Source organism: Helicoverpa zea, chromosome 9 (assembly GCF_022581195.2).
Source record: "Helicoverpa zea isolate HzStark_Cry1AcR chromosome 9, ilHelZeax1.1, whole genome shotgun sequence".
In the NCBI taxonomy this organism is placed as follows: domain Eukaryota; kingdom Metazoa; phylum Arthropoda; class Insecta; order Lepidoptera; family Noctuidae; genus Helicoverpa; species Helicoverpa zea.
In genome coordinates this window covers 7,945,030-7,959,307 of record NC_061460.1, presented here as the reverse complement: position 1 = coordinate 7,959,307, position 14,278 = coordinate 7,945,030, and the positions used below count along the sequence as shown (strand labels likewise).

The 14,278-nt window shown below is 35.9% G+C and overlaps 1 protein-coding gene across 1 annotated transcript in view; it reads left to right on the top strand.

Moving 5' to 3' along the window:
- Positions 1 to 2,375: 2,375 nt before the first annotated feature.
- Positions 2,376 to 14,278, top strand: part of LOC124633277 — a 60,780-nt gene continuing 48,877 nt past the window's right edge. Inside the window, exon 1 of the mRNA XM_047168453.1 lies at positions 2,376 to 2,708. Coding sequence (XP_047024409.1) covers positions 2,541 to 2,708 — 168 coding nt within the window. The 5' untranslated portion in view covers positions 2,376 to 2,540. The remainder of the gene's footprint in view (positions 2,709 to 14,278) is intronic.

Here is a 14,278-nt window from a genome sequence, read left to right as displayed (position 1 = left end):
AATTGCATTGGTACTTGCCTGACCTGGAATCGAACCCGAGCACTCACATTTGAGAGGTTAGTTCTATATGGGAAAAGTGAGTACTATTTTTTTATATCAGAATCGTTAAAAGTTAAATTGTAACAAAAATAATATGCATCAATACAGGGGCCCGATTCTTCTAATTTTACTTAAGCGACATACGATTCATATTCGACTGCGATCCAATCACGACTCCATTACGATTGAAGCGTATGTGGCATTCCGCTATTTTTTTCATATACTTACCTCATAAAGGTTCACCTATTGCTATATGTATGTACGGCATATTAGGTAGGTACTGTTCCCTTTTTTAACAGAATGTATTTTTTAATGTCAAGTTAAGGTCAGTGAGATGAACATGTGCTGAGTTCAGTATGTACAAAAAAAGAAAAGTCGAAGAGAACAGACAGATCGAAGGACTTTCTTAATAAATTATTTAATTGTGCGTGCGAAGACGCCGCCGCCAATATAAATAATAAACAGGACTTAGTAGAAGCCTACCTAAGTATTATTTTGGTTCTGTATGTAGTCTGTTCTTAACTTCTTTCCTCCATAAATTATTTATTCCTGAAATAGAAAATGATTTCAACAAAGAATTGCCCTGAATCATTCATATGGAAACTAACTTCCCAATGTTTTGTTCCATTAGAATATTTTCCCCATCAGAAAGAAAATTGTTTTCCGATACCATTTTGTCAGTTTGTGTTCCGGAAATTCCTCCACGCATCGCGCCTGATGTGAGGGTGCATTCGACAGCTGATAGGCCTAATACAATCTTCTTGTATAGCTAGACTCTACATCAGTGGTTCCCAAACTTATTTTGTCTAATGCCCACTTTGAGAATAAATATTTTTTTAGCGCCCCCATTTTTTAGGGTTCCTTATCCAAGGAGTAAAACGGGACCCTATTGTTTTCGCTCCTCTGTCCCTCCGTGCGTCCGTCCGTCTGTCACCAGGCGGTATCTCAGGAACCGTGGTAGTTAGAGAGTTGAAATTTTCACAGATGATGGATTCAGTGCCTTTTTTAACTCTACCAGCGCCCTGGGCAAGATTTCTATGGCGCCCTCTAACTGCAATTCAAACCCATACGAAAAACAGACACATTATGTAGTTACCGAAAGCGCGAGCGAAGCGAGCGCAAATTTTTTTTTTATAGATAACAAGTCTTAAAAAATTACGTAAAATGTAGCTCAATCGTACATAAGTTATTGCTGGTTGGTGAATGCAAAAACACGGGAACATAGCTTCTGATAGCGCGAGCGAAGCGAGCGTGAAATTTTTTGTTATATTTTAGAATTCAAAACCAAAATTAATTAAAATGTAGCCCAAACGTACATAACTCTTTGTTGGTGTTGGCTCCTATGTATTCAAATTTTGGGACTTAATAGCACCGTTTTGGGACTAAGTTCATATGGAAACTAGAAGTTACTTTCTTATTAATAAAAGGACTTAAAAACGACGCTACCTTTTTGCTAAAATTTAAAAAAATAAAAACAACTGTAAAGTGAAGCAAAACCCGAAAATTTTTGAGTTTTGTATCACTAAAAGTCCTAAACATATAAAATAAAAGGTATTTGTGAAATGAAGAAGCCGCGAGCGAAGGGAGCGCGAATTTTTTAGTTTTGGGACATAAAAGTAGTGTTTGTTCGAGAATTTCTCAAATTTAACGCGGAATTAAACACAAATTAAAAGAAACCCTGACGGGATCGACAGTCAGCTGTATGTCTTTGTTTCTTCGGCGCTCCAATTTTCCGAGTTTGAGCAATCTTTGAATTCATATTAGTTGATGTTCACAAGTTGTTGTTGAGAGTAAATAAAATTACAAATGACCCGCCAGGCCGCTACACAACGCCCCCATTTTCTTTCTGGGTCTCTTACCGCCCCCCTTGAGACCTGCAGCGCCCACAAGGGGGCGTTATCGCCCACTTTGGGAAAGACTGCTCTACATTGAGCGTCAAGTCATTGAACGAAGGGCGGGGGCGCGCATGCGTAACTGATACCTACCAATTTGGGTTGCTATTTCACCGCTACAATCGCTTTCGTGGTGGAAAACATTATTTCAATACTGAATAAAATGTCTTACCTCAAAGGTTGCATCTTCTCGATTTCGCATAGTAACGTCAGTTAAATTTTTGACGTCTATTCATTTTAAAGTCGCGGTTCACAGTGTTTAGTCTTATGAAAGCTTTCAGTTTCATGTTTCCTAATTTTTCTTTCCTTTGGACTAAAGTATAGGCGTTGTGTTGAAATGTGTTAGCTCGGATAAGTGATAATATTGGGTTGGGGGGGTCAAGGGTAAAGAAAGCTCTTCGGGAGCTTGCAACCCGTTTGCGAGAAGTCCTGTCAATCCACCATTGCGTGTTAGGTTAGTGTGGGAAGGCGTCGTGTTGTGTTTTGACGCGGCACGCGGTAGCGGAGCGTGCGGCGGTATGGCGCTACAGCCCTGGTGACTCAGTCGTGTGGCGCGCGCGTTAGCGGCCACTGTTCTCCCAGTGCTCATGCGAGTGCAGTGTCGACGCGATGAAGTGGCGCGCGGCGCCTTCCCGCGCCAAAGAGCGCGCCAATATCAGTTTCTTCATCTTCATCATGTTCTTTGCGGTGTTTGGTGTCATAATCCTCACTGAACTGCTGCCGCTGGAACGGGCCAATGAGCCTGGTTCCGCAAGATCGCGTAGCGAACATCTGCAGGTCAGGAACCCTGTTTATTTATCTTCTTAGATTCCAATAGTTAATAGTGTTCTGTTCAATATTTTAGTATACAAAGAAGTCAAAACATGGATAAGAGACATGACTTTTTGACAAAAAAACATGCCCACCGTCACTGCTGAAAATGAGAATGATGTAGTAAGCCAAAACTGTTATGTTTCTAACATAAAACGGTTTTTTGGGAACCATGAGAAGAGAATATTTTTAGAAATGTGCTAATGAGTCAAAAATATTATAACATAGGTGTTAATAATAACTGGAAATGCAACAGAATAACATATTTTTGAATCAAAGTTTTAGATTAGGTACTTAATAATTAAATAAGAAGACAAAATATAAAACCAGTTAAGATGGCGTTTACTGGAGAGATTAACATTATGAGGTCAACATTCATTTGCTCGAGGGGAACATTGTTTGAATGCGAACCCGGTCTTATGAATGGAGAAGCTTATTAATGGTCTATTAAAGTCTATTTATTAGTGGCACTGTGAACACCGTAAGACTCGAGCTTTGTTTGATAACACATTCCTTACGTAAGCTTTGTTTTGATTGAGAGTCAAACAAATATTTACGTCCAAACGGTCCAAATGGACTTAAAGAACTGACAGCGTTATATTTACCGGGACTAGAATTTGGAGTTGGCCTTTGACCTTGTTTTAATCGGAGAATATATTAACAACTCAACAGGTTTTTGCAGAATTTGTTGGAATGATTAGTTACCTGAGTTTTGTTGGCTGGGTGCATAATATTTGTTTAGTGGGTGACCTGAATTCTGAGTATTTCGGATTTGCTTTGAGGATAACTGTTGGCACAACTAGTATCTGACTGCCTTGGTGCAGGTAATGGAAGAATATCCTATATAATATCTGTATAATTGTAGTGTAAAAAATTAATAAGTAGGTGCTAGAGTTCAATAAATGGCTCCATAAAATTCCGATTTCGATTCGTTTTCCGTCATAGAAATAAAAGGGACATTGAAACTCCAGATGCTCCTGTTAATAATACTTTTTGTTATATATAAGTTTACAACTATTATTGCACTAATTATGTTGACTTAAGGGAGAAGCCGGCTGACCCTACTCTTGAAATGCAGGTTTTTGACCGTAGAACTGGTTTTTGCGCGCATAACCTTGGCGGAGATCGACTCCCTCGAATTTAAATAAGTATATGGTTCCTGCATAAGTTCGAATGAGACATTATTAATTTCCAATTTCTAAAAACACAAAATTTGTCAGTTGGTAAACTTAGTTTATCGCGTGACTGGTACTTAATTAAATTGTATTTATTGAATAACGTATAAATCTACCTACTTATCGGATTGGTTAAATCGTGCACGTTACAATGTATGGAACACAACGCCTCCTTGTTAACGAAACAATATATCAAGCAAGGAGGAAACTAGGCCACAGAATTATTAACATTAAAATGTGACTGTCTGGAATGGCTTTGTTCTAAAAATAAATTGAAAAACGGGTTACAAAAATAGAAGATTCATGAAAACTGATTAGAACCAGATAACAATTCACATTTTGTAATTTTTTTATTCTTATCATACTATTTCGGCGTTGCGTAATCTGAGTGGTTATTTTACATACGCAAAAAATCTCACAGATAAATTAAATTAGCGAATAAAATATAAGAGACATTGATATCTGCAATACGATCTAATAGAGTGAATTGGCAAATAAGAGTGTACTTAATAAAGATTTAAAAGCTACTTCATCTGTGACAGAGGCTAATTACATCTTGGACTAAGTTGAGCAATCCGCTCTCAGGAACTTAGTGACTTATATTTTTTGTCTCTTTAAGTATGTTCTAATAAATAAGATAACCTGTTATTACGTTCACACAGTCAAAATGGCTAAACGGTCAAAATGAATCAAATAATTTTTATTTTCAGTTCGCATTACTGCTTCAGTTTTGCAAGAACTTACTAAATAGACCGAAATCGAAATCGGATCGAAAGTATATTTTATAAGAAGCTGTATACGTACTGTAGGGATTCGTAAAATATGTACCGTCTTACCACAAAAACTTTTAAACGTCAGTTTAAGGCTTCTCTAAAAAAATGTCAGATTATGAAGTTGAAATAAGGTACATTTTGCAGCCACATTTTTTTTAGACAAGTGTTTGTCACATGTTTAAGTTTTTGTAGTAAGACCATTATTTTCTAAATAAAAACTTCTTCTTCAGAAATCACCAACCCGCATTGAGCAAGCGTGGTGATTAATGCTCAATCCTTCTCCGTGTGAGAGGAGGCCTGTGCCCAGCAGTGGGACGATAAAAAACAAAAAAAAAGGCTGTAACTGGAACAAAAACTTCTTAATGTTGCAGAAAAGCTAGAAAGTTACACGTAACACTAGCTTTTTTACAAAACTGCTCCAGATTACTCAGGTTAATGTGTTTCCAGCCTTGTTTTTTTTTTACAAAAAGCTTTTTCCATTGAAGTTTCGCGTTAGTTTCGTTGAAACAACAGCGTGCGAAACAAAAGTTCAGCTACTTCTATCTCTGTACTCATTAGTAAGTGGAATACATTAAGATGGTTTAAATTAATGTTTTTAGTGTACCTCTTGTTTATTTAAAGCTTCGTGATAATAGTATCTCCGTATACTTACCTCTAGAAGCCTTCGGTTTTTTTTTGAGATTCTGTCTCAGAAAATGCTTTAGAAATTATCCCTTATCGTCATCATCATCATATCACTATTGCCTTCTGTTTCTAAAAGTAGGACTCCGTCAATGCCTCACCGATTGGGAGTAATAATAAAATTACTAGAGAAGAAGATTGAAAGGAGGAAATAAAACTTTTTTAATGCTGGCATCGCAGTTACAGACATTAAACATAACATTTTCGGATACAAATAAGAGTTCATTAAATGACAATCAATGGATAAATGATGTAATTTTACTTATCTTAAACTTTACGATGTCTCAGGTTCGTGTCCTTTTACCCCGAATGGTAAGTCCGAAGTTTGCCATTAGCGACACCCCGATGAATAATTTAATGACAATATTAAGATTAAGACAATAAACGCTTTCGGAGAGCATCGTTTATTATCAAATTGCTGGCTACAACAGACTACATTAAGCATTAAGTATTTGCGGCTGACTTCCATTAGATTAAGGATCTTTGCTGTGTCTCCAGGGAATAAAAGCATTTTAGCGGGATCGTATAAATAAATAAGTAGGTCTGACAGTACATTTGAGATAATCATATTGCCTTGAACAGTATGATGCCTTAATCATGTTATGAGGTTTCGATTGGATGATGACCATGTATTAAGAACATGTCCTATTGTCGGACAATATAATCAGCTAGCAATTGTAGTCCGAGTTCCCCTTTCATTTTGTCATTATTCCTTTCATGATTGTATGGGAAGTTGTATAGATAATTGGCTCGTATTATATGTTAGTTTGTTGAGCACCTGTTGCCAGGCTCAGACCAGTTAGGGTGTATAGTGCGTAGGGAGGACGCTAAGTGAATTTCCTACGTTGATCGAATTTTCAATGTCCGCGTCCGGTACGCTCCAATTTCGACGTAACGGCAAATGCAATTTGGGCCTGATAAATTGCGTTGTGTATTTACATACAAGTTACAATCACTTACGGTATTCGAGGCAGATTCCGACCGTTCTACCCATGGTATTTGAAATTGTGAAATATGTTAGCATTTTGGTTTGAGGTATCTTTTTTGTGTTAGAAATTGATTTTGTAATCAATGATCTACTGTTTGATATAACATTGTCATTAGATTAAGTTTTGGGATAGGCGCAGCTAAGGGTCACTTTTAACAGGTACCATATATATTACAATATTATTACTTTTTGTTTCTGTTCAGGTTAGTTATTTTCTTTTAGTGAACTCAAAGTGTTCGTACGTGTTCACCAAATTATCCTTATTTCATAATATTTATTATTCAACCGACACCAAAAAGATGATAATAAATAAATAATAAATTCCTTTATATTATTGCTATCCAGTTTAGAGTGCAAGGCAACCTGCTCTGCATTAAATGAATATTGCAAGCGGTTGCAATATCAGTTTCACAGCGTTGAAATTGATATCTCTTCGGTGGCGGCACAGTTGTTCAACGAAGTCAACTTTATCATTGTGTTTACTCTGGAAATTACAATTAAATAATTGTTTTGTTGATTGTCGAATTAAAGTTGTTTCCAGTTTAAAGGATATGATCACCGTCCCAGGAGGTACATGGCGGTTTTGTTAATTGACGATTTTTTTTAAGTTTTAAGAATTATATCGAAGATCGTGGTACGATAGTGATGAATGTAACTGAATGGTGATAATATTCGTTCTTTTTGCAGTAAATTCTTGAGTCTTGATCCAGACTCAGGCGCTTATTGAAATAAAAACAGTGTGTCTTCGAGATAATTATACTTGAATTACGTAGTGTATTTATTAAATTTAATTTGATAGATGTGTTATGTTAAGAAATCGTAAAATTAAGAGTCGCAATAAGTTAATTGGCGTCTTAGGAATCACTTAGGAATGTAATTATATTGACCAGTCATGGACATGGACATGGACTCAACGATCTACTACATAAATTGATTTTAGATCAATATAATATTCTATTCTAATTAAGAATTATTAACTAATAATATTCTAATTAAGAAACAAAAGGAAGAGGGGGTATAAGCGTTCACGATTTTAATCGTCTAACTGAAATCCGCTTAGATAAAACTTTTTTACATAAAATAACTTTGCCTCATTGAATTTTAATAAGACTTGACTAAACGATTTAAAAGCGAATAGAAAGCAGTCTTTTGTGTTCAAAATTGATGTTAATCGATTAAGTTAATTTCTATATAGTTCGGCCATTCAGAGAATGCGTTCCTGACACGTCGCGATTGAACTGACGACGTAACTACATTCATTGATTATTGATATAATAATGTTGTTTTAATGCTCCTCAATTGTTAAAACGGTAAACAACCAGCAAAAATATTTTTATCGTAACTGCAACGCCATTGCAAAGTTACGTCGTCAGTTCAATCGCGACGTGTCAGGAACGCATTCTCTGAATGGCCGAACTATAATAAATATTTTTCATAGTCTTACTTATAATTACCTACTGTTTTTATGTAGTAAGTAATTTTATCATCTAATTAAGTCTAAATACGATGTTTGTAAAGATTCCGGAGGTTGATTCCACATTACAGTAATTCGAGGTGTTGATGCGAAAGGGAAAGGATTTCCTATCATACACGACAGGCATATTTATTCACCTATCCACAAAATTGGGGTAAGATTAGATAAACACGCGTGTATCACCGTATCGCTCAATATTTTTGCTCTCATCATTCGACAGGTTTCATATTACGAGAGCTTTATGTAAATAAAACTAAAGTAAACTAATTAACTTGTTAATGTTACATGGATGACAGTAATTAGTTGGCCTATTACTTACTGGGAACAATATAGTGTAGGTCGGTGAGTTCAGTGGATTTATGTTCCACTTTACTTGGGTAGGGTCAGATAACAAGCGCCTGCTGAGCTTTTTGTTATGCACTTTTCGTTGGTTAAAACCCTATAGGATGACCAGAGACAACAATCATGATCAACATGATAGTATGGTTCCGATAATATCGGATTGATGTTAAGATTATTAAATCAAAAAATATTAAAAAACGAGCATTGAAACTTTCTTCAAATCTCAAAATTATTTGTGGGTTGTAAAATTGTTTATGGGTTGCACTTGACCTGAATAACAGGGGAAAAATATTCAGATTTCATATTGTTTATTGCAGAATAGGAATAAAGGTTTATCTGTCACGATTCTACCAATGTATCATGATTGGTATACAACGTAAAGGTTCTGTTTTTCGGGAAATAACCAACCAAAAACATCGCCATAAACCCGACCATTTGAACTCGATCGATAAGATTTTCAATTCAAAATCCACGTCGAGTATCGTTCCAGAATACGAGAAACAAACCTGAACGCCGTGAAACAAAGCGTAGGTATCAAATATTTGTTCCCATAAAGGCGGTGCTACACTTATCGGTTGTTGTAAATATGCAAGGCTAGGAAAGCAAACAATCGTATTTGTCGATAATAGTACACAAACCTACAGAAATGTGAATGTTCGGGTGTTTCGGTACGGTTCAAAGTGTTTGTATAATGATATTTGTACTGGCGTCCCTTATTGCTCTCGCATTCTTTATGATGGGACCGACTATTGACCGGAAAGGTACTCCCTCACTGTGCATTCACTTGTAATGTAACGTTGCTTTGTGAATTGCATCAGTGAGGGGGGGAACTTGTTATGTAGGTACCTATACTTTTTGAGCATCACTTTAGTCAGAATGTAGAAGCGAGTATTGAAATACATCATTATGCTCAAAACTGAATCGGAAATGCTTCATTACAGGCAGCGTCTTTCAGGGAAGCATTCTGCTTCAAATCGAATCTCTTATGTTACATGTCACGCGAATGCTCGTGATATAGGACCACTTTTAGTGACAAAAATATAAAATGTACTCAATGGAATAGGGTTTGTCTATGACGTCATTAATAAACACGGACTTTCATCTTGTTACAGTAGTGAACTTTTAAATGCAACAATAGGGATAATTATATTATTTACAGTTGCAGTAAGACCTAATATACTTATGTGTTTGAGATTGCCTAGCTTTCAGATTATGCAGACCACGCGATCAGAACCGTACATATAAACTTAGCTATGTCGTGCGACGTGTTCACTATCAAAATGGACATAATAATATGACATAACATTCGAATACTTGTTTCCAAGTGCATGTATCACAATATGAGAAACTACCTACAAAAATGTGGTTTTCGAACTGATTATTTAGATTTTCTTGTCATTACTATTGCTCCAAAGGAATTCATGGGCATTAATCGCAAGAAGTGCAAATTGGTAAAAGTAAAACTCACGAAAGGTTAAAAATCATTAATGCTTATGGAAAACAATTAATTTTATTTTTATAAATTTTTTATTTAATTAATTAATTAAGAGAGTGGGCATGAGTATTTATAAGAAACTATGGGCTATGGAATTTATCGAAAGAGTTACCGGGGCCCTTGTGCACTAAGTGCTCCAGAAGCACTCTCACGCTGCACCCACAGCACCAAATAAAAATTTAAGTCCCTATCCATACCAAAGCAATAAAAAAAATATAAAATTGAATTCTGTTTGACGATTCAAACACTGCTTTACAATTATTTCAGTAGTAAACGAGGACAATTTGAACGATAACATCACAACGCGTCCCTCCAAAAGTTATATACGACCAACTTCATTTCCTATCAGATTATGTACCACCAACTTATATTACTTATACAACTTATAGTACGTTCGCAAATGCACAATTTTATAAAATAACAAAAAAAATCCGTTCGTGAGACTTAAATATCCATTTCCACGAACTTTATTCGTAGTTAGGTTTTTTCGTGTTTTTGCTCGGGAACTAAAACGCAAAACTAGCACGAAATGCGTTCCGTATTCGGTTTCGTTTTTGTGGCAAACCGAAACTGGGTACCTACTCACGGAGTTTTTCGGATTCCCATAGAAATTGGTTGGAAATGAATATTTCCTATATAAATGAAGGAATGGGAAGATTCGAATGAAAAGTGTGCCAGTTGAGTAATTTTGCTTCAGAAACTGTTCATATCAGTAACTATTTATTTACTAAGTGTAGTACAGGAATACTATGATTTAAGTCTTATTTATTTAATAAATTCAGCAAAATTATTATGAGCTGCATAAGAAAGGCTCCATGAATACTGGTAGCATCAAACTTCATGTAATTCATATCTTAAAAGATCCACGTACTATGTAACTATTGCTTCAAATGAACTAGGTACTAACTCTCAAATTAATTAATGTTGATTATATTCATCATTCAGAAATGTACAAGAATATACGTCTTGCATTCTAGTGTTTTATGAGATTAAAAACAAACCTAATACACAATAAAACATGGAACCACTTTTTACGATAATGTTGCTTAGCTATATCAACAACTGTGTATATTTTAATAGCATATATGCGTTCAGGCATGCATGAAACCACTGACACAAGTAAATTGAATGATTATTTTTATTGCAGTAACCGTATTCGATGCTCTTTTGTTTGCATTGTTCTCACTAGCCGTTCTGTGTTTTTCGCGGTTCCACCCATGTCCCGAGGGAAATATTTCCTGACAAAAAGTATGCTTATGTTCTTTCTCAGGCTCTACACGATCTGTGTATGTACCTTAATCGGTTCAGTAGTTCTTATGTAAAAGCCGGACTGTCAGACAGACAGATCGAGTTATTTTTAGCTTTAGCTGGAGATTTCGGCCACCTATGCCCAGTTAAATGTATGTAAAGGTACAGAAATATTCTTCATGGCAATCTATATATCTATCTAAACATATAAAATAAAGTCGTGTCAGTTACACATTTTATAACTCAAGAATGGCTGAACCGTTTAAGCTGCTAGTCAGAGGGGAGATAACTTAGACCCGGGAGAAGGACATAGGATAGTTTTTGTCACCATCCGGCTACGGAGAGAAGTTTCCCCGGGACGGAGTGAAGCCGCGGGGAACAGCTAGGTATGAATACTTGTTCGCCCACTGCGCGATAAAGTGATGACAGTAAAATCGTAGGCGAAGCTACTAATATAATTTCCGTAACAAGTTCAGTTATTACATTTGCGCGGTTGTTCCTCCGCCTGCCTTCTGCATCCACTCTACACAAACTTTTCGAGACTGAATAAACAGTTGAAACGGTTCTTGATTGGTTATCAAACTAAAAGTTTTCTTTACTATCCAACTTTAGTTAAATGTTTGGGCTCCACCAAAAAACAATAAGAGTGACTTCAAAGTCGTAAAGTTTACATAAAATCAACTGGGCTATAAAGAGAAAAGTTACAATAATAAATCTTATCATAATAACAGATAAAAACACGAATGAAGGCTTTAAAATGTTTTTAAAGCGTTCAAATGTATTCTTTTTTTTATTATATTTTTCGGCTTTCAAATGTGGGAGGTGGTACCTATAATAGATAATAGAATTCTAAACGCGATGATTTGGGTTAAACATGACTTGAAGACTGTATACTTATCATGCTTTTGTCAATCTGTCTCTAATCTACTATTATTAAGTCAGTCAGTTGGAAAAATCGATAGAAACAGTCTTTAAATGTGGCTGACCGAAAGACTCGGGTGTCGGTCAACCAGGTGACCCCATCCTCTCCCGAGAGGGTCGTAAGACGGAATGAGGCGGTTGAGCTACTGGCATGGGTATCATTTCGTAATTGCCATCCTTACGGCTCACTAAATGAGGATAGGCACTAGTTACCTCATTAGTTTTATATACAGATATACCCATTTTGTTTTAATTACCGCCTGTAAGATGTAAAGTTCCTAAATCTAAAGATAATTTTTAAAAATAGTTTTTTCTCTGAAAAATAAATATACATAAATATAAACTATCACTGAGATAGAACTAATACATGTGTTTAGTTAAATATATTATGTCTTTAATAACTTACAATGTTATACAACAATACAACAAGTTCACATAAACCAAACAAAATCGAGATCTTGCCCAAAAATAAAGTATATTTCCCTTGATGAAATTCCTAGAGCTCGAGTTTCCATCCGCGTGGCGGTCGGGTGCTTCCTCGTTCATTAATTTTATTAGTAAGGTAAGGCGCACTAAGCTCGCTCGTAAAACAACAATCTTGAGTGCAATCAATTTTAAATATGTCCTACCTAACTTGTTCTAGCGGGTTCATCGGGCTGAGGTAACGAGCTTCGGAACTAATTTATTTTTCCTATTTATTATTTGCCGGCACTCTCTAGTTTCCAGCCCAGTTTCCAAGAAATTGTTTATTGCATAGCCTGCTTCGCTTCCAGCAAAAATTGCTTTGCGGCATCTTTTTTAGCCCTTAAGTTATCCCCGTGAGACAAGTACGTAATGTAGGGGAAGAGCATGAATAATTTTCAGCCATACCTTGAGAGGTAAACTCTCTGAGGGATTGCATGCAACCGAATGTAAGGCGAAGTAAATAAAAGTGTCGTTTATACTGCTCTAACTTATGGAACTTTACGTTGGTTACTGAATAAACAACAGACTTCTACATCCAACTTTGCTAATGACGTTAAGGTGGGCAAGAGGTGTCACGTTATGCGAGGGAGAAAAGAGAGTGAGCAAAGACCCAGCTTCAAGGTAGTGGCGATTGAAGAGAAAACTTTTGTTTAGCTAACTACCGAAGTACTTAACTACTGCTAGCTGATTGTTCAAAAGTTTAAAGTGGCTTCGGTTGTTGAGACGATCTGTGAGTGCTCAAATGTATTTGGCGGGTACGTTTGAAACAATACCTAAGTGTAAAAAGTGGAATGGTATTGTTACAGCGAAAATATGAAGAAATTTTCAATTTCACCAAAAACATTTAGATTTACATAATCTGAAAAAAGTAAGATGACCATAGACACGTACCTATCTATAGACAACCTCGATCCTTTAACGATCTTGTCCGTCCCGTCGCTTTGTTAACTAGATTTATCAATTTCCCTTGACAAGGGTTTAAAAAGTCCTTTGCTATTAATAAATCGTTCATCTTTTGAGACGGCCATTTTTCTGAGAGAATTCTTATAATGGTGTTACTACTTTTGCATACTTAATATAAAAAGTGATAACAAAGCTGCCAGCATCTTTCATCTGGGCCTCAGCAACATCTTGCAGGGACGCTAATGAAATTCTTCCGGGTAAAATATGTCGCCATAATAAAAAAATTGAGTCCAAAAGGATTGTATTTATCATACAAATGGGAACCCAAAGGACCAATTTAACGAATACGTACAAAAAATGATATATGTGAAAAGAAATTTTTAGTAACACCTGATTCTTGCTTATATTTTTATGCATCTACGTCTTCAGTAACATTGTTGAGATGTCTGATATCCAAACTAATATTATAAATGCGAAAGCAACTCTGTCTGTCTGTCTGTCTGTCTGTCTGTCTTTTCTTCACGCCTAAACTACTGAACCGATTTGTGTGAAATTTGGTACAGACATAGTTTGAAACTTGAGAAAGGACATAGAATAGTTTTTATTACAAAAAAAAAAAAATTATTCCGGACATATAGCGCCATCTATTGGTCAAATCAAAAATCTGCTGGTAGTCACTATTCCACGCGAACGAAGTTGCAGGCAAAAGCTAGTAACATTATAAATAAATAATTATTTTCTTACACAACACAAAAATTATAACGATACAGGTGTTCAATTTACCTATACAAACATTACATTTGCGAACACATCGCAAACTATTATTCGAATTTGCGAAACTAGGTACCTACTTTACTATTTTAATTTAAAACAGCGACATAAATAGAGCGTTTCATATTCATAGCATTCATAACGAAGACCAGGCTGGCACCCTTTTATATGAAACCCTTTGACGAAAACAGAATAGAGAATTAACACACGGATAAAAACTTTTCAGAACAGTAGTGCAGTCTATTTCGGTGCCGGTTTAAATGGCTGAGACGCTTTTACGGGGGAGATGAATGTATGTCAA